The sequence below is a fragment of the Schistocerca gregaria genome, chromosome 7, assembly GCF_023897955.1.
Source record: "Schistocerca gregaria isolate iqSchGreg1 chromosome 7, iqSchGreg1.2, whole genome shotgun sequence".
NCBI classification, from domain to species: domain Eukaryota; kingdom Metazoa; phylum Arthropoda; class Insecta; order Orthoptera; family Acrididae; genus Schistocerca; species Schistocerca gregaria.
In genome coordinates this window covers 317567224-317594922 of record NC_064926.1, presented here as the reverse complement: position 1 = coordinate 317594922, position 27699 = coordinate 317567224, and the positions used below count along the sequence as shown (strand labels likewise).

At 40.1% G+C, this 27699-nt stretch overlaps 1 protein-coding gene across 1 annotated transcript in view; it reads left to right on the top strand.

The window, feature by feature from the left end:
* LOC126282520 (vacuolar protein sorting-associated protein 45) overlaps positions 1–27699 on the top strand; it is a 105846-nt gene that overhangs the window by 75850 nt on the left and 2297 nt on the right. Inside the window, exons 10-11 of the mRNA XM_049982185.1 lie at positions 4867–4968; positions 19921–20051. Of these exons, the coding sequence (XP_049838142.1) occupies positions 4867–4968; positions 19921–20051 (233 nt within the window). The remainder of the gene's footprint in view (positions 1–4866; positions 4969–19920; positions 20052–27699) is intronic.

The following is a 27699-nucleotide window of genomic DNA, read 5'->3' as shown; positions in this document are numbered from 1 at the left end:
CTGTTTTGTGTATCTATCGGCTGTACTGAGCTGAGGTAAGTACTGGCCAGCCCCTCTTATCTCTCTGTTAGTATTTGTTTCACATCTTTATATGAGATTTTCCATTAATCATTAATTCTGAGATTGTTGAATGAAAATTTTGTTTCAAAATTTTATAAATGATATGAACAAAAATTCCATTGTAATAAATTCACTCATTAGAGAATCTTGTTATTGTGTTAATAGGAAAGAAAAACACTATGGCTATCATGAAATTGGAATTGTTTTTCTCAGTTGACTAAAACTGTTGCAGTATTACAGATTATTTCACAGGATCTTGGACTCCCCAAAAATTGGTATTTCAAATATAAAACAACAATCAGCTACAAATTCAATTTATTTTTCGCCAGAGCTGGAGATTACTTACTATGGGGAAAAAAGAGAATTCAAGACATATGACAGTTTAAGAATTTAAGTCGCCCAAAATTTAGGGTTAAAAAATATGCATCAGAACAGGGGAGGAGGGAAAATCAACAGTGACATGATAAAAAAACAGGTGTAAATAAAAAACCTCTTAAGTTGGAAGAGAGCAGTAACATGAAAGATGAGGAAATGACATATTAAAAAATGAGACTCAAATGAGTACAATGTGATATGGACATGGGGAGGGGGAATCAAGAAGCAAGAAAAGAAAGATGAGAGAAACTACACAGATATTTCTCTCTCCTCAACCACACAAAGGGTGGGCCCTCTCAGTCTGTGGTAAGGGCGGCTTGTCCCTCCTAAATATATGTATCTGCACTCCTGAATGTAAATATTGATTAGCCACTCTGTCTTGTAATTTTACGGAGTATGAAAAGAAAAGAAAAAAAATTAGAATGAAGGAAGAAATGAGCAGCACGTCAGGTTAATGGCTAAACGAAAAGAAAATAAATGAGAAGTGTGAAACTCCCTGGCAGATTAAGACTGTATGCCAGACTGAGACTCAAACTTGGGACCTCTGCCTTTCAGGGGCAAGTGCTCTACCAACTGAGCTACGGAAGCATGACACATGACCTGTCCTCACAACTTCAATTCCACCAGTACCTCAACTCGTACCTTCCAAACTTCACAGAAGCTCTTCTGCGAAATTTACAGAACTAGCACTCCTGGAAGGAAGGATATTGCGGAGACATGGCTTAGTCACAGCACGGGGGATGTTCCCAGAATGAAATTTTCGCTCTGCAGTGTAGTGTGTGCTGATATGAAAATCCCTGGCAGATTAAAACTGTGTGCTGGACTGAGACTCAAACTCTGGACCTTTGCCTTTTGCAGGGCATATGCTCTACCGTAGGTGAGAGGATGAGTCATGCTTGGGTAGCTCAGTCGGTAGAGCATTTACCTGCGAAAGGCAAAGGCCCACAGTTCGAGTCTTGGCCTGGCAGACAGTTTTAATCTGCCAGGAAGTTTCATATCAGTGCACACTCCGCTGCAGAGTGAAAATTTCATTATGAAAATGAGAAGGGTAATTAGCACCTTATAGGCCCAGCTAAATGGTGGGAACTAGGTACATGCCATAGGCCAAGTTCCCACCAGCAAAGTTCTGCAGTTCTGTTGTTGACCACAAGGTGAAACACACGCTATGTTTAACACTACTGTCTTGCAGTATGTGGTGTGACTGCATATTGTGTTTCCAGAACTGGCTGAAGGTACACTCTGCTGCTGGGGGCACCAAGTTAGGAGGGGTGCCAAAAGCATCACGGCTGTAACCTATCCATACAGGACATTTGACAATTAATAGTGACCACTTGGTGTGCCCAGCTGCACTTGTTGTTGCCTGCTGGTCAGTCCAAAATGTACTGAAATATGAAGGTAGTATCAAGGAGATGGATGTGATTATAAATTTCAAGGAAAGAGGCTGATACTCAGGAAAGAAACAGTTAATTTTATCTGTGTTACTGAAATAGTCATGCAGAAGGGCAGTAGTTGATCTTCCTGATAGCTTTAATTGTAAAATATATCATTTGTGTGTTTAGACTTGACAACAGACTGACAGTTACTAAACCCCAATGAAGCCCTTTTTGAGTAAGCAGTGGAAAAGTGTACATTAAAGAAACTATGCTGGTTTCCAAAGCTATGCAACTGTCTTGTACTCATGGGTTTAAATAATTTGTGGTGAATATGAAACAAATTAATGTGAGGAGTAAGTTAAAAGCAGCAGCTTTGTCACAGAAATGTTCTGTAGCAGGCTGGCCATCCACATGGGAGGAGACAGTGATGAGTAGCAAGATGTGGAATGAGAGTTTGTCACATCTTTTAAATAGAGATAAGCTAGTGACACTATTGGGGAGTTATGCCAGATGATGTTCCAAATAAGAAAAAGATATGCTCAGTTTATGTCTGTGTGATTTGAGTCTAACAACTGTAGGACAGCTAGTAATTTTAAGCTAGCCTATTTTTGAAAGATGAGAGACTGCCTTTCTTCACTCTTTCTTGTGCTGCCCATTTTTGTGTCATTCATAGTTACGACTTGTGTTTATCTTTTTTTCTTCATCTGACTTAATGACCACCCCTTCCCAGGTTTTACATTTTACTGTTAGCATTTTGCAATTGATTTCCCTTTTTCTCACTAGAATTCTGGATGACTTTCATACTTGATTCTTGGAATACTCTTGTTTACTCCCCTTTCAGCTGATATGCTAATCGACTAACACCCCTAAGAAGTTCTCCTCTTACTTAAAATCAGCAAGTGGTTCAAAATCATCTGTTCAGTCACTCAGTGTCCATAGTCCATACAGACACTGAAATGCAAGATAACATAGAAAAGGCCAAAATACTGAATTCAGTCTTTCGAAATTGCTTCACTGTGGAAGATTGTAACTGTCCCTCTTTCAGTAATTGCACAAACACTGAAATGGCAGATATTGAGATAACCAATTGTGGAACTGAAAAGCAGCTAAAATCACATTGTAGTGGAAAGACATCAGGATCAGATGTAAATGTTGTTTGACTAGGACCTCCTGTCGGGCAGACCGTTCACCGGGTGCAAGTCTTTCGATTTGACACCACTTCGGCAACTTGCATGTCAATGGGGATGAAATGATGATGATTAGGACAACACAACACCCAGTCCCTGAGCGGAGAAAATCTCCGACCCGGCCAGGATCAGGACCAGATGAGATGCCTGTAATATTCTACAAAGATTATGTGAAAAAACTTGCTCAGCTTCTAGCCTTTTTTAAACAGTATTTATTACAAAGGTTTCAGAAGTGTCAAATATCTTGAGAAAAAACTGCATACACATTTGAATCTTATCAGATCCCTTTATTAGATAGAATTTCTTGGTCCTCTTCCTTCGTGAGTTATCCGATTTTGTCCTCACGCTTCATTTCTCTTCTTCGTCCATTAACTTATTTAGGTACTGCCTTTGTAGCTCAACTGACCCAAGATCCCAGTAGGCTCTACGTATATTCTGTCTTGCTCAGTGAACTTACTTACACTATTGCGGACATTTAGAGCAATATTTTGGCTTCACATTTCTTGAAAGAACTTTGGAATTCTGGGTAGAAATATATGCTTCACCGTGCTGTTGATTGATTTTTCTTTGATTTCTTTTCCATTCCTCTTCAACCGCTACCGTTTTTGGTTTTCTTGTTTTGTTACTACTCTCAGTACCAGCATTGTCACCTGCAATTTCCCCTTCCTGATGGTGGTGATTTACTTGTGCACTAGTGCATACTCAGTAGTTATTGTTACATTCTTTACATGGGACGTTCCTATTGTAGTACTTCCTACCGAAATATATACACTAAGAACCAGGTTCTAATACTTAAAATATTCCATTAAATTTGGTTCCTTATCCAGTCACATTTGAACCATCCTTCTTCTCTGGACTCCATAGCACTCCTGTCCTCCTCCGGTAGCTGCGTAGTCAGGACAACAGAATGTCAATCCTAAGGGCCCGGGTTCGATTCCCGGCTGGGTTGGAGATTTTCTCCGCTCAGGGACTGGGTGTTGTGTTGTCTTAATCATCATCATCATCATCATTTCATCCCCATCGATGCGCAGGTCACCCAAGTGGCATCAACTCGAAGGACCTGCACCCGGCGAACGGTCTACCTGATGGGAGGCCCTAGCCACACTACATTTACATAGTGCTACTACTTGGTAGTAAACCCATTCACAACTGAAACAATATTTATCCTCCTTGCCAGGAAGTAGTATTTCATTGTTGTCACAGAGCGACGGTGACAATGCTTCTAAAGAACAGTAGTGGGAAAAGCAACTTCTAACAGTTCTGTTAGAATCAGAGAAACGTAAGAACTGTTCGTTTCACAAATTAACACTGCATCCAGTGGTCTAAAAACGTATCAGCTTTTCTGTCTGTCTGATTTTTACTATTTTTTGTAAAATGTAGATACATTGATGACTAAAATGGAAACCAAATAAGATAGTTACACTTGTTTCATCGTAATGTAGGTCTTGATTTCGTGTACCTTGAGGTACTAACAACTCAAAAGTGGCCAAAATATAGTTACGTCTGTCTGATCCTAAATGGGAGAACTGTTCTTCCCATGTGGAACGGGGAAGGGGGGTGGGGGAGGGGGGTCAGTCAGTGGAACTAGAAGTACCCTCTGTCACACACCTACCTGTCACTTGCAGAGTATTGATGTAGACATAGGTGTAGTATAGGTGTAGATGCTGAAGAAGGAACCTCTGGTTTGGAAAGCCAGTGTTTGTGTCACATGTTTCTCTCTCTCACCTCCCCCCCCCCCCCCCCCCCCCTTACAAATATAAAAAGAAAGTAGCAAATGAAATAAAGTTCTAAATTTATGTTTGAAAACTTAATTTTATTTCATTTGTCAGTTTACACAGAGATAATTAAGCAGTTCTGTGTTTTATTGCTAGGCAGTGTTGAATATGAAGCATTATGGTGGAGCAAATGCAAGACAGAGTGATATATTCGGTGCTCAAGATGCTGTCGTGAAGATAACGAAGAGAATCTTCAAAGTAAGTTAAAGTTGATATTTTAGTAAGCAAAAACATGACCAAAGTGAGACAAATGCTTGGATATTTTTTGCAGTGTTACTCTATTGGTGTGGAAAAAATGCCAGAAGAGAGGAAATACTGCAGTATGGGCAAGGTTGATTGTGTGTTTTACAGCCCAGCGTGTGTGTGTGTGTGTGTGTGTGTGTGTGTGTGTGTGTGTGTGTGTGTGTGTGTAAAAAGGAAATTTAAGGAGGAAAAGCAAATATTTTAGGTGACAGTGTAGTCTAATTTGAATAAAATGTTTACCCTTTTTTATTGTTTACAAAGATACAGCTGTTAAAATGTAACCCCAACAAGTGCTGATACAAAATGTTAAGCAAAGGCTAATGATGAAATTCAACGTTAATTTTCATGAATTCCACCTCAGACTTCAGTGTAATTTCAAATTCTGTTGACAACACCACATGAAGCTCTTCATTGCATTCTTTTGAGGCCAGCAATCTTCATAATCTGGTTGATCAGTATGTCTTTTGTGTTAATTTTTTTGTAGACTTGGCTATTTGACCATTACCACTAACAAAGTGTGAAAGGGGGTCAGGTCGTCAGATCTTGGTGTCCAAGAAACATCATTTCTGCTGATCCCTTTAATACCATTCACTGGTGAAGCCACTTCACTTGTAACTGACATCAGTGATCTGAGGAAAACTCGCATGCCTTTGTGGAGACACATTTTCGGGAATGCTTCTTTGTAAGCATGTTCTGTGATGTGATAAGACAATCAGTTGATTCGGACTATTGTGTTAATGCATCGTCTTATTAGATCCCCATTACCCAGATTTTCCTGAAAACAAGCTTCCAGCACTGCTGGAAGTAGTTCCTTCAGCTACAATGATCTGTATGTTCTTGCAGCATGATGGGGCCCCTGCTCATTCTAGTCACCAGACGCCATATAATTTAATGTAAAATTCCTTCTTGGATAGATTTCCAGAGGAAATGGTCATACTTCTTTGGCACTAAAGTCTCCAGACCTTACCCCTGCAGATTTTTACCTGTGGTATGGCTGAAAGGTGACATTTAAAAAGAAAAAAAGTAAACACAAGAGATGAACTGATAGTTTGGATTATGAATAGCTCTGCCTCATGAAAGAATGCCAAGTCAACCTCACAAGGGCCATATGTGGTACTATAGGAAGTATCTCTGACTCACAACTGCAGTCTTCTGGTTGTTCTTCACCGTGATACTGGGTGGTGAAGTAAAATCTGATAGGGAGCTAAGACTTCCTATTATTCAATCTTGCTCACCTTCTTATTTCAGCACACTTGCCAACCCCTTGTGATTGAACTTTATATCTTGAAGTACCACAATTACTGCTGAAAGTTAAGAGTACAAATCCAGCGTCCATTTCTCAGAATAAATACGATGCTTCTGTCAATCAATGTGTTGATACTGTACTCTTGTTTACGTTAATTACGTGATACAAGAGTGATTTATCATTTGGAACATCACAGTTATATTGACAAGGACAAAGACCAAAAACAGTCTGTCTTCTTTAAGATTCCAATGGAGTCCATGTATATCCAGTTTTATTTTGTCCCTGTGACATCATAGGCATCATCATGGCCACTCTCCCTGTATGGTGTGCACTGTATCTTCAAGGCAAGAATCAACAACATAGAATAAACCACTTGACCAGCAGGCACTGGATGTGGTACAATGTTTATCATTGTCCTGGCTTGCAGTTACATTGTATCCATCCATTTCATGATACACTATGTGATCAAAAGTATCTGGACACCTGGCTGAAAATGACTTATACGTTTGTGGTGCCCTCCATTGGTAATGCTGGAATTCAATATGGTGTTGGCCCACCCTTAGTCTTGATGACAGCTTCCACTCTTGCAGGCATACATTCAGTGAGGTGCTGGAAGGTTTCTTGGGGAATGGCTACCCATTCTTCACGGATTGCTGAGGAGAGGTATTATTGTCAGTCGGTGAGTCCTGGCACAAAGTCAGCGTTCCAAAACACCCCAAAAGTGTTCTGTAGGGTTCATGTCAGGCCTCTGTGCAGACCAGTCCATTACAGGGATGTTTTTGTTGTTCAACCACTCTGCCACAGGCTGTGCGTTATGAACAGGTGCTCAGTCGTGTTGAAAGATGCAAGAATTGCTCTTCAACAGTGGGAAGCAAGAAGGTGCTTAAATCATCAATATAGGTCTGTGCTGTGATAGTGCCACACAAAACAACAAAGGGTGCAAGTGCCCCCCCCCCCCCATGAAAAACAACCACACCATAACAACCCCCACCTCCAAATTTTACTGTTGGCGCTACACACGCTCAGGTGACATTCGCCATACCCACAGCCTGCCATCAGATTGCCACATTGTGTACTGTGATTCATCACTCCACACGTTTTTCAACTGTTCAGTCATCCAATGTTTACACTCCTTACACCAAGCGAGGCATTGTTTGGCATTTACCGGTGTGATGTGTGGCTTATGAGCAGCCGCTTGAACATGAAATCAAAGTTTTGTCACCTCCTGCCTAACTGTCATAGTACTTGCAGTGGATCCTGATGCAGTTTGGAATTCCCGTGTGATGGTCTGGATGGATGTCTGCCTATTACACATTATGACCCTCTTCAACTGTTGACTGTCTCTGTCAGTCAACAGAGAAGGCCGGTCTGTGTGCTTTTGTGCTGTACGTGTCCCTCCAAGTTTTCACGTCACTATCATATCGGAAACAGTGGACCTAGGGATGTTTAGGAGTGTGGAAATCTCGCATACAGACGTATGACACAAGTGACACCCAAACATCTGATCACATTTGAAGTCTGTGAGTTCTGCAGGGTGTCCCACTCTGCTCTGTCATGATGCCTAATGACTACTGAGGTTGCTGATACGGAGTACCTGGCAGTATGTGGCAGCACAATGCACCTAATATGAAAAACATATGTTTTTGGGGGTGTCCAGATACTTTTGAACAAAGTGTAGATGCACATAAGTAAAACATACCCAAACAGTATATTACCTAACTCATTACAAAAATTAACATTTTACAATGGCAATCATCATTCATTGGCTCGAAAAAAGCTTATGTATCACATCACTTCATCAAGGTGATACATTACACTCACAATCAACAGTGGGGTGCAGAGTGTAGAAATAGATGTAGAACCAATGCTGAATGGTCTGATCCACAGTGCGATGAACAATTTTATGACCTGAGCTTCTATAAAGGGAATCATACCCTTTATTGATATCTTCTATGCTACCCGAGAGTGACACCTCATGAGATAATTGCGAAGTGCGCCCTCCCCCCCCCCCCCCCCCCCCCTTCCCCTCCTCCGTGACCTATAGCCTATCTCGCATCTGTACCATTGTCACTAGTCACCATGTTGCCAGAGCACCTTTCAGTTACCCTTATACCTTACGTTATAGCAGTGCTATTGAAGAACTGTAATCATATGAAGGCTAGTATACTCTGCTAAATGAGGTGATATTTTAAATGAGGTAATAGTAAACAAGTTATTTTTATGTAGGATAAGGAAGACCATTGATAAGTGACCTTTCCCAAACAGTGATGAAATCTTCTCGAGTGATCAGCCAAGTGGTGGTGTCGTCTTGTGGCAGTGTTTTGATAAGTTTTGTACCCATCATCTTCAAGCTAAACAGTTTCCCTCCCTGCATCAGTATTTCATGTTATTGTCACATCCAGTATGACCAGTGTAATTTAAGCCAATTAGCTTTATGAATTCAAGAATTTAGATTAAACAATGTGGTATGGTTGGTAAGGGTTTGCTCTCACTCACTTCCAAAGAAATTAATAACTAGTCAGATGGTTGGTATTATAGGCCAAGAAACATATCTGATTCTGTAACAGCAATTTATCAACAAAGTTGCTGTAGTCCTGGATGCATGGTAAATACCATCAATTTGTTTGAAAGAAAGGCACAGTATTTAGATAGATCATCATCTTTTGGTATAGAAGGCTTTTGTTAGCATGTTAACGTATTCTAGTTAGTCGACTGTTAACAGTATCACCATTATCATCATCCATCAATGTCAGTGTCATTTCTGAGACAGTCTTGACAAATTAGAAGAATGTTCTAGCACATTATTTTTCTTTGAGAACTCTTATATTAACAGCTTTTATAAGCTAGTATAAGGGTATATTGATTGTCTTGGTTTAAGAATCATGAAAGAATGCTGTATACATGGAAGTGATCTGGAGACACAGGAAGTTTACAAATAGATTATATAACAGTGAGACAGAGGTTTCAGAACCAGATTTAAATGAAAGACATTTCCAGGGACAGACTGGGACTCTCACCATTATGTACTATAGATTAAAACTGAAGAATTTGCAAAAAGGTAGTAAATGAAGGAGATGGGATCTGCACAAGTTGAAAGAGTCAGATTGTGGAGAGTGTAAAGGGAAACATTAGGCAATGATTGCAGCAGGGGAAAGAAATACGGACAAGGCAAATGAGTAGCTTTGAGAGATGAAAGCAGCAGAGGATCAAATAGATAGAAATACAATGTTTAGTAAAAATTCTTGGATGTCACAGGAGGCATTGAATTTAATTGATGAAAAGAGAAAAAAATGCAGCAAACAAAGCAGGCAAAAGAGACTACAAATGTCGTAAAAATGATATTGACAGGAAGTGCAAAATGGCTAAACAGGAATGACTGTAGGACAAAAGTAAGGATATAGAAGCATATATGATTAGCGAAAGATAGATACTGCCTACGTGAAAATTAAAAAGTCCTTTGGAGAAAAGAGAAACAACTATATGAATATTGAGAGTCCATATGGAAAACCATAACTAAGTAAAGAAGGGAAAGGTGAAAGATGGAAGAAGTGTAGAAAGGGGCTACACAAAGGAAATAGCTTGATGGCAGTATTATAGAAAGGGAAAAGGTTGTAGGTGAAGATGAGATAGAAGATACGAAACTTTGAGAAGAATTTGACAGAGTACTGAAAAACTTAAAGGGAAACAAGGCCCCCTGGAGTAAACAGCATCCCTTCAGAAGTTCTGATATCCTTGGAAGAGCCAGCATGACAAAACTGTTCAACCTTGTGTGCAAGATACCCTCAGACTTAAAGAATGTAATAATTCCATTTCTGAAGAAACCAAATGCTGATATGGGTGAATGTTACCAACATATCAGTTTAATATTGTCATGGTTGCAAAATACTGATGCAGATTATTTACAGAATAATGGGAGAACTGGTAGAAGTCGACCTTGGGGAAGATCAGTTTGGGTTCCAGAGAAGTGTTGAAACATGGAAGGCAATCCTGATCCTATAACTTTACTTAGAACATAGGTTGAAGAAACGAATACTTACATTTATAGCTTTTGTAGACTTAGAGAAACTTCTTGACAATGTTGACTACATGATGCACTGAAATTATGAAGGCGGCAGAGGTAAAGTACAGGAAGCGAGAGGTGATGTACAACTTATACAGAAACCAGATTGCAGTACATGTGTGGAAGACATTAAAGGGAAGCAATGTTGGAGACGAGAATGAAACAAGGCTGTAGACTATCCATGATATTATTCAGTCTCTACATTGAACAAGCAGTAAAGGAAGCCAAAGAAAGAAATTGGGAGAAGGAATTAAAAGTTCAGGGACAGAAATTAAATCTTTCAGGTTTCTTGATGGCATTGTAATTCTTTCAGAGACAGCGAAGGACTTGGAAGTGCAATTGAAGGGAATGGACATTCTTGAAAGGAGAGTATAAGATGAACATCAACACAAGCGAAACAAGGGAAATGGAAAGTAGTCAAATTAAATCAGGTGGGTAGTGCTGAGGGAATTATATTAGAAAATTAGACATTACAAGGAGTAGATGAGTTTTGCTATTTGGGCAGTAAAGTAAAATGATGGCTGAAGTAGAGCAATTGTTAACATGGAATATAAATTTAAGTGTTAGGCAGTCCTTTCTGATGAATTTGTCTGGAGTGTAGCCTTTTACAGAAGTGAAATGTTCACAGTAAGCTGTTCAGCCATGAATAGAAGAGAAGCTTTTGAAATGTGGTGCTCTGGAGGAATGCTGAAGATTAGACTGGTAGATCAAATAAGTAGTGAGGAGGCACTGTATAGACTTCTGGAGAGAAGGAATTTGTGGCATAACTTAACTAAAAGAAGGGATTTGTTGATAGAACACATTCTGAGAAATCAAGGAATTGTCACTTTAGTGTTGGAGGGAAGTGTGGTGATGAGGGAGACCAAAAGACAAGTATGGTAATCAGGATCAAATGGATGTGGGGGTACAGTAGTTATTTGGAGATGGAGAGGCTTGCACAGGATAGAGTAGCACAGAGTGTTGCATCAACCCGTCTTCAGATAAAAAATAAAATGTCGTGTGAAGAGTGCATCATTGTCATCATCATCATCATTTTGGTATAAAGTCAAATCGTTACATTTTATTAAATTAAAATTGGAAATGCAAAGTAACAGCCTGTGAATATAAACAGTTAATGACAGTGTTTTCCAGTATGTGCCTGTGCTTCATTGTCAGTGCTTCTCATGACTGTAGTATGTGCTTCTTATATTCAATGTGTTGTACATACAAGTAATAGGCAACAGTAATTCACGATTCACAAAGTATTGAAATGTTTCTGAAATGCACGTTTGTTTTCAAGTAACTACTACTGCTTGTATGGTATAGACTTCCAGTTTTCAGTACAGTGTAGATAATTGTGAAAGTGAGTTCTAAAGAAATGAAGGGGAGGGGGGGAGGAGGAGGAAATAAATTTAACTGGCCGTTTTATTTCGAAGGAAGAATTTTTGGTTAGCTTAACAGAAGTGACATACTAGAAGATTCTACATTGCAGTTATTTGAAATGATAAATGGAAATACAGAAATTACATTCTAAACCTGGGTTTTGTTTGTTAAGCAAAAAGTTGTGGAGCTGTTATTGTATTGCCTTCCAAATTAAATGGCTTATTTTCCCAACGTTTCCAAAGGGAACTATTATATTATATGAGTGCAGTATTTGGGAATTTTTGTGTATATTTATAAAATACTTTGTTGTAAATCACATGAAATTTTAGTGCCCTTCTGTTTTCATATGAATTTCCCACCTGTTCACAAATCTATAGAAAGCCTTAACGAATAACCACATTCAGTGTTCAGTTACTTAATTTTATTTAAGGTGTCATCTGCAGTATGTGTTGCCAAATCAAACAAAAGAAGAGTCAGGGAGAATGAATGTGTAACATAAATGTGTCCAGATGTGTACTGGTGATAGGATACAGCAAGTGTTCCATTGGAGATCTTTATCACACGTGAAGCTCCTCTGCTTCTTTACGGTGAAATTGAGTGGCCATGTAGAGTCTGATTGGGAGCTATGGCTACCTATTATTCAGTCCAGCTCACCTTGTTACTGCTGCACACTTGCCAATATCTTCTGATCAAACTTTGTTTCTCGAAGAGCTGCAATTACTGCAGGAAGTTAGAATACAATATCCAGTTCTTGAAATAAATACAATACTTCTCACAAACAACATATTGTATATTGTACTCTCCTTTACAGTGACCACACATTTCGAAATTACTCCATTATTTGGAACATCACAAATACATTGATAAGGATTGCAGCAAAAAATGGAGTGTCTTATTTAACTGATTATGGTTGAGTAACTAGATAACAAGTTTTCTCTTGTCCCTTGTACGTCATAGGCATTGCTACAGATGCCCTGCCTCCATGGCTCGCAGCATATCTCCAAAACAGGGCCCTACGACATCGAATAAACCACTCAACCAGCAGGTGCCACGAATGTGGTAAGGGATCTATTGTCGTTACGGCTTGCAGATATGTTGCGTCCATTCCATGATGCATGTACTTAAATGAAACATACCAAAACGTAGGTTATACTAATTCATTACCAAAATAAACTTTTTATAGTGGTGATCATCATTTGTAGTTTCGGTAAATGCTTCTGGAATATGTCAATTCACCAAGCTGATATGTTAGACTACACATTCCTCCTCTAATGCGAATGATGATGTCACTACTGCGAAACACCAACAAACAATAAACATTCAAAGATGAAACCAAATTAAACCTTCTTAACTAAAAGTATTAATCCACATTTATTACATGTGGAATGCATCTCAGTGAATTATGAACTGTTAATCATAGGCACGTATTTGTCTTAACTGCACTTTAAGTTTCTTAACACTTTGATTAAGCAGTTGTTCTTTTGCTATGGATATGGAACCTCAGGTAAGCAATATGGATCATTGAACCATTTTAAAATATTTCTTCGTTTTGTCACATGAAGTATTCATTTCTAGGACCTACAATCCAGTAGCCATTTAGTCTAATCATCCAAATTTCATCTAATCAGATACATTTCTTCCAGAATTCAGGCTTGTATAGCCCAGCTCATACCCTTTTGTAAAACACTGGATGTGTGCTACACTTTCGGCAAGAGTGTGAATACAGGTTATAACAACAGATATAAGAAGGGTTGATAAAGAGGGAGGATAGCCAAGGTACTTCAGGAGGAGAAGAAAGAAAGGAAAAGAGAGGCTAAGGTTGTTAGAAAGTAAGCAAGAAAGAAGATAGATACCAAAGACTGATAACCATTCCCCCTCCCCATCCAAGGGATCCCACCCTAGGAGGTTCTTCACCTAAGGGTTGGAAACTGAAGATGTTAGCCAGTTTGGCAGAACAAGCTCCAATGGCTTCTCCTCCCCAGGTTTCGGAAAGTGGTTCTAACACGTTTCCATTGACGACAAGTTGAGGGAGTAGCAACAGGACACAGTATTCACCTTTTCCTTAGTAAACTCCTCATTTAAATTAAACCGGTTCCATGGACTTAATCACACAAACCTTCCACAGAAAATAAGTATAAACCTAACCTTACCACTTACAGAGATTCCTCTGAGAGGAATATATCAAACTCTACAAAACTTGGAAAGATAAACTGGGATATTGCCCAGTGTAATTGTTACAGAGAATGCATCATCTCTTGTTATGAAACCAGTTTCCTAGTCACTCATTTTCGGATTTTCTATAACTGCAACCAAACCAAAAGAAGAATCACTGTTTTGAACAATTTACAACCCTTTGTTGTCAGGCATTCTGTTATCAATTACCCATCTTTCCAACCCTCAAGAATAGCATACAAAGCTCTGACAATTGCCTCTTTCTCGTGTCATCTTTAAATTAGCATATGGAACAGATTAACAGACTCTAGTAAATTCATCTACTTTGCTGCTTTGGAGATACCTCAAAATGGTACCAACCTATGTACCAACCATCAAGCTACGCATCTTTCTGCAGAAAGATTATCTTTATGTTGTTGTTGTGGTCTTCAGTCCTGAGATTGGTTTGATGCAGCTCTCCATGCTACTCTATCCTGTGCAAGCTTCTTCATCTCCCAGTACGTACTGCTACCTACATCCTTTTGAATCTGCTTAGTCTATTCATCTCTTGGTCTCCCTCTACAATTTTTACCCTCCACACTGCTCTCCAATGCTAAATTTGTGATCTCCTGATCCCTTCTTCTAGTCAAGTTGTGCCACAATCTCCTCTTCTCCCAATTCTATTCAATACCTCCTCATTAGTTATGTGATCTACTCATCTAATCTTCAGCATTCTTCTGTAGCACCACATTTCGAAAGCTTCTATTCTCTTCTTGTCTAAACTATTTATCATCCATGTTTCACTTCCATACATGGCTACACTCCATACAAATACTTTCAGAAACGACTTCCTGACACTTAAATCTATGCTCGGTGTTAACAAATTTCTCTTCTTCACAAACGCTTTCCCTGCCATTGCCAGTCTACATTTTATATCTCCTCTACTTTGACCATCATCAGTTATTTTGCTCCCCAAATAGCAGAACTTCTTTACTACTTTGTGTGTATCATTTCCTAATCTAATTCCCTCAGCATCACCCCACTTAATTCGACTGTATTCCATTATCCTCATTTGCTTTTGTTGATGTTCATCTTATATGCTCCTTTCAGGACTCTGTCCATTCCGTTCAATTGCTCTTCCAAGTCCTTTGCTGTCTCTGACAGAATTACAATGTCATCGGCGAATCTCAAAGTATTTATTTCTTCTCCATGGATTTTAATGCCTACTCCGAACATTTTTTTTGTTTCCTTTACTGCTTGCTCAATATACAGATTGAGTAACGTCGGGGAGAGGCTACAACCCTGTCTCACTCCCTTCCCAACCACTGCTTCCCTTTCTTGCCCCTCAACTCTTATAACTGCCATCTGGTTTCTGTACAAATTGTAAATAGCCTTTCGCTCCCTGTATTTTACCCCTGCCACCTTCAGAATTTGAAAGAGAGTAGTCCAGTCAACATTGTCAAAAGCTTTCTCTAAGTCTACAAATGCTAGAAACGTAGGTTTGCCCTTCCTTAAGCTAGCTTCTAAGGTAAGTCGTAGTGACAGTATTGCCTCACTTGTTCCAACATTTCTACGGAATCCAAACTGATCTTCACCAAGGTCGGCTTCTACCAGTTTTTCCATTCGTCTGTAGAGAATTCACGTTAGTATTTTGCAGCTGTGACTCATTAAACTGATAGTTCAGTAATTTTCACATCTGTCAACACCTGCTTTCTTTGGGATTGGAATTATTATATTCTTCTTGAAGTCTGAGGGTATTTCGCCTGTCTCATACATCTTGCTCACCAGATGGAAGAGTTCTGTCAGGACTGGCTCTCCCAAGGCCGTCAGTAGTTCCAATGGAATGTTGTCTACTCCGGGGGCCTTGTTTCGACTCAGGTCTTTCAGTGCTCTGTCAATCTCTTCACACAGTATTGTATCTCCCATTTCATCTTCATCTACATCCTCTTCCATTTCCATAATATTGTCCTCAAGCACATCGCCCTTGTATAGACCCTCTATATACTCCTTCCACCTTTCTGCTTTCCCTTCTTTGCTTAGAACTGGGTTTCCATCTGAGCTCTTGATGTTCAAAGGTCTCTTTAATTTTCCTGTAGGCAGTATCTACCTTACCCCTAGTGAGATAAGCCTCTACAGCCTTACATTTGTCCTCTAGCCATCCCTGCTTAGCCATTTTGCACTTCCTGTTGATCTCATTTTTGAGACGTCTGTATTCCTTTTTGCCTGCTTCATTTACTGCATTTTTATATTTCCTCCTATCATCAATTAAATTCAATATTTCTTCTGTTACCCAAGGGTTTCTACCAGTCCTAGACTTTTTACCTACTTGATCCTCTGCTGCCTTCACTACTTCATCCCTCAAAGCTACCCATTCTTCTTCTACTGTATTTCTTTCCCCCATTCCTGTCAATTGTTCCCTTATGCTCTCCCTGAAACTCTGTACAACCTCTGGTTTAGTCAGTTTATCCAGGTCCCATCTCTTTAAATATCCACCTTTTTGCAGTTTCTTCAGTTTTAATCTACAGTTCATAACCAATAGATTGTGGTCAGAGTCCACATCTACCCCTGGAAATGTCTTACAATTTAAAACCTGGTTCCTAAATCTCTGTCTTACCATTATATAATCTATCTGATACCTACTAGTATCTCCAGCATTCTTCCATGTATACAACCTTTTTTTATGACTCTTGAACCAAGTGTTAGTTATGATTAAGTTATGCTCTGTGCAAAATTCTACCAGACGGCTTCCTCTTTCATTTCTTAACCCCAATGCATATTCACCTACTATGTTTCGTTCTCTCCCTTTCCCTACTCCCAAATTCCAGTCACCCATGACTATTAAATTTTCGTCTTCCTTCACTACCTGAATTATCTTTATGCCGTCTTTTAATTTTCCACAGTGAAAGTCTCCCTACTTGTGTATCCTCCTTTTTGTATCAGATATAGATTATACTGTTCCTCTAGTTCCACCTATCCTGTTAATATTATTTAGAATTGTACTTTCCCATCATATATATATATATATATATATATATATATATATATATATAATAGAAAGAAACTTCCACATGGGAAAAATATATTAAAAACAAAGATTCCAATACTCACCAAGCAGGGCCGGTAGATAGGCACAATAAATAAAACACACAAACACACACACAGAATTTCGAGCTTTCGCAACCGGCGGCTGCTTCGTCAGGAAAGAGGGAAGGGAAAGGAAAGATGAAAGGATGTGGGTTTTAAGGGAGAGGGTAAGGAGTCATTCCAATCCCGGGAGTGGAAGGACTTACCTTAGGGGGAAAAAATGATAGGTATATACTCGCACACGCGCACACACACACACACACACACACACACACACACACACACACACATCCATCCATCCATCCATCCATACATATACAGACACAAGCAGACATATTTAAAGGCAAAGAGTTTGGGCAGAGATGTCAGTCGAGGTGGAAGTGCAGAGGTAAAGATGATGTTGAATGACAGGTGAGGTATGAGTGGCGGCAACTTGAAATTAGCGGAGATTGAGGCCTGGTGGATAACGAGAAGAGAGGATATATTGAAGGGCAAGTTCCCATCTCCGGAGTTCGGATAGGTTGGTGTTGGTGGGAAGTATCCAGATAACCCGGACGGTGTAACACTGTGCCAAGATGTGCTGGCCGTGCACCAAGGCATGTTTAGCCACAGGGTGATCCTTATTACCAACAAACACCTGTCTGCCTGTGTCCATTCATGCGAATGGACAGTTTGTTGCTGGTCAATTCCCACATAGAAAGTGTCACAGTGTAGGCAGGTCAGTTGGTAAATCATGTGGGTGCTTTCACACGTGGCTCTGCCTTTGATCGTGTACACCTTCTGGGTTACAGGACTGGAGTAGGTGGTGGTGGGAGGGTGCATAGGACAGGTTTTACACCGGGGGCGTTTACAAGGGTAGGAGCCAGAGGGTAGGGAAGGTGGTTTGGGGATTTCATAGGGATGAACCAAGAGGTTACGAAGGTTAGGTGGACGGCGGAAAGACACTCTTGGTGGAGTGGGGAGGATTTCATGAAGGATGGATCTCATTTCGGGGCAGGATTTTAGGAAGTCGTATCCCTGCTGGAGAGCCACATTCAGAGTCTGATCCAGTCCTGGGAAGTATTCTGTCACAAGTGGGGCACTTTAAGGGTTCTTCTGTGAGGGGTTCTGGGTTTGAGGGGATGAGGAAGTGGCTCTGGTTATTTGCTTCTGTACCAGGTCGGGAGGGTAGTTGCGGGATGCGAAAGCTGTTTTCAGGTTGTTGGTGTAATGGTTCAGGGATTCAGGACTGAAGCAGATTCGTTTGCCACGAAGGCCTAGGCTGTAGGGAAGGGACCGTTTGATATGGAATGGGTGACAGCTGTCATCATGGAGGTACTGTTGCTTGTTGGTGGGTTTGATGTGGACGGATGTGTGAACCCTCTCCTTGAGGTTTTTCTGTATCTGCCACTAGGGCTATTCCTGTCTTTAACACTTTCACTGTAACAGGCTGTGGGTGCAACAGCTGTGGGCCAGAGAGCCTCTGTCACATGGAGAGCTCCAAGGGGACACTAGCATGAACCCACCGACATACTGACCTGATTATATTTTTTACCTTGTTTTGTTATTTTTGTCATAACTGATATCTATTACATTTTTGTGCCTTCTTTTTTTTATTATTATGAATCTCCTGGTTAGGAGCCATTATTTGCTCTGTAACTGTCTTGGGTTGTGGAAGGTACGCGCGCGTAACAACATCCACATAAATCTGCTATTGCAGACCATTAACTTGGTACCGGTCATCCTGTGGAATGATGTGCACTTCCAGTTATTGGGATATTGTTATTAAGAAAGTAGTTGAGATTAAATTAGCAAGTGATTGTATACACAGAGGTGGAAGCTTTTACTTAAATTCTGTTTGGAGTCACATTCTGTTCCTGTGTATGTAGGTGGGTGCATGTTGTCTTTCGGATGTGCCATATTGTGGTTCGTGGCTGCATTTGTGCCTTGGAAATGAGGGGTGTACGCATGTTGAAATATCTTTGGTTGTCAAAGACGTCACCTGGCTGCATTCCTCTAAGTTGTTCGAATGTTTTACATGCTAGGAGAAACTCAGGGTTTTTAGCTGTCAGCTAGTACAGATATATTCAGACTTTGTCTCCTGTTGTCATGTTGTGTACAAATTTTTCATTTCTGTGGCCATAATTTCTTGAGCATTTTTTTCCACCAATTGACACTAGCCTGTTCTTAAGTCTCAGTTTAAATGTGCAGAATCCATCAGGGACAGATCTCTTTCCTGTTCATGCTGTTCTTAAGCATGCTTCTGTCTTACAGTAAGTCATTTGCTGATCCTGTATAATCATGTTGTGCCGAGAATAGTTTTTTTTTTTTTTTTTTTTTTTGGGAACAACCAATTTTGACATACCTTCATAAATTCTTATGGGTTCAAAAGCACAACTGCACTGTAATATTCCAATTACTGAAGGTGACAGATGACTGAAAGTTGAACTGTGAAATCGTTTCCAAAAATTTTAAAAAGCTCCCAGTTAAAACCTTCATTATTGTTGCATTTTTTCACAATACTTATTTCTTCATAAACTCACTGTAAACAAACTGCTCACTCGGTTTTGAGGTGTCACTGTTTTAATGACAGATGTCAAATGTTAAAACAATAGTGTCATATCTTAATAATGCACTGTAGTGGTAGTTTATAAAAACTTAAAAGGCAGTCCTTTTAGCTAGCTTTTGCTTAGTAATTTGTGCCAACCATTATATTCCACCTCTCTGGCAATGACAGCACTACAGTTAACAGCAAAAATAGAGCAACTAATGGTAGAAGTGGTAAGGCTGGATTTGAAAAAACTAAAACCTTTCATGTAATAGACTTTTTGATAGAGTAAATGGAACCATAACAGAAGAATTCAATAGCTTTATCAGTTGTTTCCTTGTTTGCAAAGATCATTGATTAATATTTGTAAGTTATTTATCCTGATTGCTCAATAAAATGTGCCATTGTACCTTTTCTTTGCACATACTATATTTTTAAAAGCTTTTGTGAACCTGCTAATTCTTTTTTGTTTGGCAGGATCTGAAAGGAGTTGAAAATGTATATACGCAGCATGTACCGTTACTTAAAGAAACTTTGGAAGACTTAGTGAAAGGCAAGTTGAAAGAAAGTTCTTTCCCATATCTGGGAAAAGGGCAGATAAACAAAAGGTATGGAAAAGCTATTGCTGCTCTTTAATTTCTTTATTAAAATAACCATTTCATGTGTGAAGTATTCTTAGGAGGACAGCAAAACATTGATTCCTATAAATGAAGAAAAAATTGGGGAACTCCAAAAGATGTCATATGTGATGAACTTTGGAAGGAGAAGTTCTCAAGAGTGAAGTCGACTCAGAAAGCATATACAGTAATGTCCTGACTTACGCTTTCCCTTTTACAGAAATCTGGAGCTATGCTATTTGTTGTTTGAGCATCACACACTTGTAAATATCCACTCCGCACATACAGTGTTTGGATTATGATAGGTTTGGCTAATCAGGGATCTGGCTTGATTGATAGATTCTGTGTCATCCAAACAAAGCACGAGTGCTTCAGTTGCATCAGACAAGAAAAGAAAATTATCACTGGAATGTGAAATTAATATTTGTCAAAGGCTTCAATTCAAAAATCAAAATTTCTGATTTGGCAAATAGTTTGATCTATAGTCAGAACAATGATAACAGGTAAACAAAAAATTCTCACAGCTGTGAAAAATGCCCAATCTTTAAAATCAAGTATCCTTCACAAATGTCATAGTATTATTGCTGAGGTGGAAAAAATGTTAAAGTTATGACGTGATAATAAAAAAAGAGTAAACAATGGTCCTGTTGGTCAGAACACAGTGAGCTCTCAAGCTAAGCTGATTTTTGAGAGACTGAAAGAAGCAGGTGCAGAGGCAGCCAAAGATGAAATGTTTAAAACTAGAAACAGTTGGTTTAGCCAATTTAAAAGTCATCTTAATTGGCATAGCATCGCAGAAAGTGGGGCAGTGGTGGCAAGCACTTACAGAGACTGCTTTGCACTATTCAGAGAAACTCAAGGCAGTGATACAAGAGCCAAACCACATTCATTGCAGATGAAACTGGTCTGTTCTGGAAAAAGATGCCCAACAGAACTTTTATGATGAAACTATACGACAAAAAGCAAAGACAATATAATTGGCCAAGTCCAAACCAACATGTTCCTATCAATACGTTTCTGGTGTGACCACATGGAATGCAAAAAGTGGAAGAACTCTTACACATCCTAATACAAACTGCACCATGGGAAGTTAAAAAGGAGGCCAGCTACCATTTCTCAGTTTGTGGGTCCAGAAAATGCAGACAATCTTCTGTGATTAACAGTTTTGGAACAAAATGATAATTTAGCTGCTATTTTGCAAGGTAGCGTAGTCCATTGTTTTCTCAACCGATCTTGGCACACATTTTCCAGCAGATGACAGTGCATAAATGAATGAATGAAAAAAAATTGTTGTTTGAACAATGCAAGGCTTTGTTGAAGTGATACTAGAGGTACAACACCAATGGCATAATGTATATGAAACTCAGCTACCAAAATGTACAACAATTTATTGTATTCGGGAAAAATGTGAAGCTGACTGTATTATTCAGGACATACATAAGGAAATGTCAGGGTGACCAAAACCATCAACAAGCCCAGCTTCCAGTGCTGTTGTGTTGCAATGCTTTACTGGGCCACCTCAAAAATCTGTGAAGCAGGGTGCACATGAAAGCAGGGTAAGCTGCTAAAGCGTATGGCAAATTCTGAAAAGTGCAAAGTGGAAAGTGTACATTCCAAGATTCCTGTATGCAATGAACAAGGGTCGACCCGAATCGAAGGACAGAGTACTGCGAGTGGTTTTAAGGCATACTTCATGAGGATGAATGGTTTGTAGGGATAGTTATCTGGTCTGACGAGTCGCAATTCAGACTGAAGTACTGACACCATCAAAACTGCATGTACTGTGCTCCTGAAAATCTTCATGTTCACATGAACAAACTTGTTAATCTATTGGGTGTTAATGTGGTGTGGTCTGTGATCTCGCAGTGTGATTCTTTGAACGTATGTACTGTCAGACAACAAAGGACTTGGAAGAGCTGTTGAACGGAATGGACAGTGTCCTGAAAGGAGCATATAAGTTGAACATCAACAAAAGCAAAACGAGGATAATGGAATGTAGTCAAATTAAGTTGAGTGATGCTGAGGGAATTAGATTAGGAAATGAGACATTTAAAGTAGTAAAGGAGTTTTGCTATTTGGGGAGCAAAATAACTGACGATGGTTGAAGTAGAGAGGATACAAAATGTAGCTTGGCAATGGCAAGGAAAGCGTTTCTGAAGAAGAGAAATTTGTTAACATCGAGTATAGATTTAAGTGTCAGGAAGTCGTTTCTGAAAGTATTTGTATGGAGTGTAGCCATGTATGGAAGTGAAACATGGACGATAAATAGTTTGGACAAGAAGAGAATAGAAGCTTTCGAAATGTGGTGCCACAGAAGAATGCTGAAGATTAGATGGGTAGATCACATAACTAATGACAAGGTATTGAATAGAATTGGGGGAAGAGGAGATTGTGGCACAACTTGACTAGAAGAAGGGATCAGGGGATCACAAATTTAGCATTGGAGGGCAGTGTGGAGGGTAAAAATCATAGAGGGAGACCAAGAGATGAATAGACTAAGCAGATTCAGAAGGATGTAGGTTGCAGTAAGTACGGGGAGATGAAGAAGCTTGCACAGGATAGAGTAGCATGGAGAGCTGCATCAAACCAGTCTCAGGACTGAAGAAGACGACGACGACATGTACTGTAACTGGTGAGATGTATCTTCATACAATGCAAACATCTATTTTGCCTGCTATATGAAAGGTGTTTGGAAATAAGACTTTACCTGCAAGATGGCGCACCACCTCCCTACACAGAACAAGCTGTGAGAAACCGTGGAGGTGTCCTTTGTAGCTATCACACTGGCAGCTGTAGTTTGGTCAACAGTTCAGTGGCATAAACATTGTTGGGCTGCTAATGGGGATCACTTTGAACACACACACCCACACCCCTCAGTCTCACACTTTCATACAAGAAGAGACTCACCAAGAATGACATGTATAGTTAAGGAATGGAAACTTGAATTATAAAATTGAATGAGTGTTGCACTGAAAATTGGGAATGTCTGAGCAAGAGAAGCCAAGAATCACCTATCTACACAATATCCAGAAAGACAGACTTCTACAGAAAAAAAGTCTTCTTCATAATGTTTAAGTCGGTGTAGGTCTCTGGAAGCAGGTGTATATTGCATTCCATCAGTGACACAAGTCACATCAGATGTCATGACCAACTGCCCCAAATACAATCATGACATGAAATATGAATGAGACCAGTATTGTGGAGCAAGTGCCAAGTTCCTGGGACTTTCTAATAAGGATTGCATTGAAATGAAAATGTTGGAAAACCTAATGTACAAGGAGGGTTTAAATTTATGCAAATATTGGGGGTCTCTGGCATCCATGATTTATTAAGATTTCACTGCCTTTCACATCCACCAGAGCTGGGAAGTGTTGATAGAATGTGAGTTTCATGGAATATCAGCAGCGGGGTGAACTCACAATAGCAGGAAATAGCTGTGCCGGACCAGTAATAGTTCAGTGTGGTTTGAGTCTATGGAGTGAGTACACACAACAGCAGGACTCACAGTACCTGAATTATTTCGAGCAGTTAGTCCACGAACCCACGCGAATTGTAAATGGTTGCGAAAACACACTTGACCTCTTAGCAACGAACAATCCAGAGCTGATAGAGAGCATCATGACTGTGATAGAGAGCATCATGACTGACACAGGGATAGTGATCACAAGGTCGTTGTAGCTAGGCTCAATACCATTTCTTCCAAATCCATCAGAAACAAACGCAAAATAATTTTATTTAAAAAAGCAGATAAAGTGTCACTAGATGCCTTCCTAAAAGACAATTTCCATTCCTTCCGAACTGACTATGCGAATGTAGACGAGATGTGGCTCAAATTCAAAGATATAGTAGCAACAGCAATTGAGATATTCATCCCTCATAAATTGGTAAGAGATGGAACGGATCCCCCGTTGTACACAAAAAAGGTCCGAACGCTGTTGCAGAGGCCACGGAAAAAGCATGAGAAGTTCAGAAGAACGCGAAATCCCGAAGATGGGCTAAAATTTACAGATGCGCGAAATTTGGCACGTACTTCGATGCGAGATGCCTTTAATAGGTTCCACAACGAAACATTGTCTCGAAATTTGGTAGAAAATCCGAAGAAATTCTGGTCGTATGTAAAGTACACAAGTGGCAAGACGCAGTCAATACCTTCGCTGCGCAGTGCCGATGGTACTGTTACCGACGACTGTGCCGCTAAAGCGGAGTTATTGAACACACGTTTTCCGAAATTCCTTCACCAGGGAAGACGAATGGAATATTCCAGAATTTGAAACACGAACATCTGCTAGCATGAGTTTCTTAGAAGTAGATACCTTAGGGGTCGAAGCAACTCAAATCGCTTGATACGGGCAAGTCTTCAGGTCCAGATTGTATACCGATTAGGTTCCTTTCAGATGCTGATACTATAGCTCCCTACTTAGCACTCATATACAACCGCTCGCTCACCGATAGATTTGTACCTACAGATTGGAAAATTGCGAAGGTCGCACCAGTGTTCAAGAAGGGTAGTAGGAGTAATCCATTTAACTACAGACCTATATCATTGACGTCGGTTTGCAGTAGGGTTTTGGAGCATATACTGTATTCAAACATTATGAATCACCTCGAAGGGAACGATCTATTGACACGTAATCAGCATGGCTTCAGAAAACATCACTCTTGTGCAACGCAGCTAGCTCTTTATTCGCACGAAGTAATGGCCGCTATTGACAGGGGATCTCAAGTTGAGTCCGTATTTCTAGATTTCCGGAAAGCTTTTGACACCGTTCCTCATAAGCGACTTCTAATCAAGCTGCGGAGCTATGGGGTATCGTCTCAGTTGTGCGACTGGATTCGTGATTTCCTGTCAGGAAGGTTGCAGTTCGTAGTAATAGACGGTAAATCATCGAGTAAAACTGAAGTGATATCAGGTGTTCCCCAGGGAAGCGTCCTGGGACCTCTGCTGTTCCTGATCTATATAAATGACATGGGTGACAATCTGAGCAGTTCTCTTAGATTGTTCGCAGATGATGCTGTAATTTACCGTCTAGTAAGGTCATCCGAAGACCAGTATCAGTTGCAAAGCGATTTAGAAAAGATTGCTGTATGGTGTGTCAGGTGGCAGTTGACGCTAAATAACGAAAAGTGTGAGATGATCCACATGAGTTCCAAAAGAAATCCATTGGAATTTGATTACTCGATAAATAGTACAATTCTCAAGGCTGTCAATTCAACTAAGTACCTGGGTGTTAAAATTACCAACAACTTCAGTTGGAAGGACCACATAGATAATATTGTCGGGAAGGCGAGCCAAAGGTTGCGTTTCATTGGCAGGACACTTAGAAGATGCAACAAGTCCACTAAAGAGACAGCTTACACTACACTCGTTCGTCCTCTGTTAGAATATTGCTGCGCGGTGTGGGGTTGACGGAGGACATCGAAAGGGTGCAAAAAAGGGCAGCTCGTTTTGTATTATCACGTTATAGGGGAGAGTGTGTGGCAGATATGATACACGAGTTGGGATGGAAGTCATTAAAGCAAAGACGTTTTTCGTCGCGGCGAGACCTTTTTACGAAATTTCAGTCACCAACTTTCTCTTCTGAATGTGAAAATATTTTGTTGAGTCCAACCTACATAGGTAGGAATGATCATCAAAATAAAATAAGAGAAATCAGAGCTCGAACAGAAAGGTTTAGGTGTTCGTTTTTCCCGCTCGCTGTTCGGGAGTGGAATAGTAGAGAGATAGTATGATTGTGGTTTGATGAACCCTCTGCCAAGCACTTAAATGTGAATTGCAGAGTAGTCATGTAGATGAATAAGGTGACTGGTTTGGCTGTCGAAGTACAGTGTGTGGAATGTAAAAAACAACCCGCCTGAACACATGCAAGCACACCATTGATGTGATCTGACGACACAAGTATATTTTACTGATATAACGATCAGACCCATCCTCCAGACAAAGCCAAACTCATAATCTTACCCCTGTGAGCACAGAATAGTGCCACAACACAATGCGACATGGACTTGACTATGAAGAAGTGCTGCTGGAGGGTATCATGAATCCTGCAGGGCTGTCCGTCAATCTGCAAGAGCAAGAAGGGGTGGAGATCTCTTCTGAACAGGACATCGCAAGGCAGCCCAGATATGCTCAATAAAGTTCATGTCTGGGGAGTTTGGTGGCCAACTCAGAAGAATGTTCCTGGAGCCACTCGGTAGCAATTCTGGACATGTGGGTGTCACATTGTCCTGCTGGAATTGCCAAAGTCGATCAGAATGCACAGTGGATATGAATGGATGCAGGTGATCAGACAGGATTCTTACGTACATGTCACCTGTCAGTCATATCTAGACATTTCAGGTGCCCCATATCACTTTAACTGCACACACCCCACACCATGCAGGGTCCACGGATTCATGTGGTTGTGTTCACACCCGTACACATTCATCCGCTCGATACAATTTGAAACGAGGCTCACCTGACTAGGCAACATGTTTCCTGTCATGGAAAGTCCAGTGTTGGTGTTGATGGGCCCAGGCAAGGTGTAAAGCTGTGTGACACACACACACACACACACACACACACACACACACACACACACACACACACCAAGGGTACTAGTAGGCCTTTGGTTCCAATAGCCATAACAGTGATTGATTGAGTGGTTTGCATGTGCTGATACTTACTGATGGCCCAGCACTGAAATCTGCAGTCGTAGTTCCCATTCTTTCAAGATGTTTTTACAGCCACAGCTACGTCAGAGATTTGCTATTTTACTGGATTCTTGCTGTTCACGGTACTCTTTTCAAATTGTCGTATGGGAAAATCCCCACTAACTCGGAGATGCTGTGTCCCATCACTTATATGCAGACTATAGCACTGTGTTGAAACTCACTTAAATCTTGATAACCTGCCATTGTAGCAGCAGTAACCGATCAAACAACATTCTAATTTCTTCGGCACTTCAGTGCAGTTCCAAACAAATAAAACTACCTAGAAATACTGTTAGTAAACATTGTGGCCAGTACCCTATGTGTGAAGTTCTCGTGCATCCAAATGGATAGTAAACAGATGTAACACAAACATGTATGGAAGTTCTGGCTGGTTTGTTATTGAGACATTAAAATTAGCCACCCCTATAATTCATCAAAATATTGGGACTTGGATGTAAACTCCAGTGTTCTGTGTAAAGTTGTACAAATAATTCTTATAGTTACCATGTTCGTAAATCAGCACAAGCAATAATTCGATGTTAGTGCTCCAGAGATGTAGCCTGCTTATACCAAAGTGTGACACGACTAGTTCCATATCTCTGGAGGCTGTCCTTCAGTGGGATTTACAGAAAGCAGTGTTGGAAGGAATGCACCAAGCTACAAATCCTACTCTAGATAAGAAAAGAATGCAATTAGTAATTGTTTACAAACTAAAACGCACTCTCAGAACTATTATTTCAACACCGGTGACCAAAGGAAGGTGGTGTCTTCACATATATCAAAACATGTCATTTGAAATAATTTATGTTTATTTACAAATAGTTGAAGCACTGCACTTCAAGGAAATGGGTTATATTAAGCAACACTGCTGAGGAAATGTGATTTAAAGACCTCTTGCTCATAACTGTTCAGTTTTTGACTTTCTGCAGTGCTGATGCATTTCTTAGTG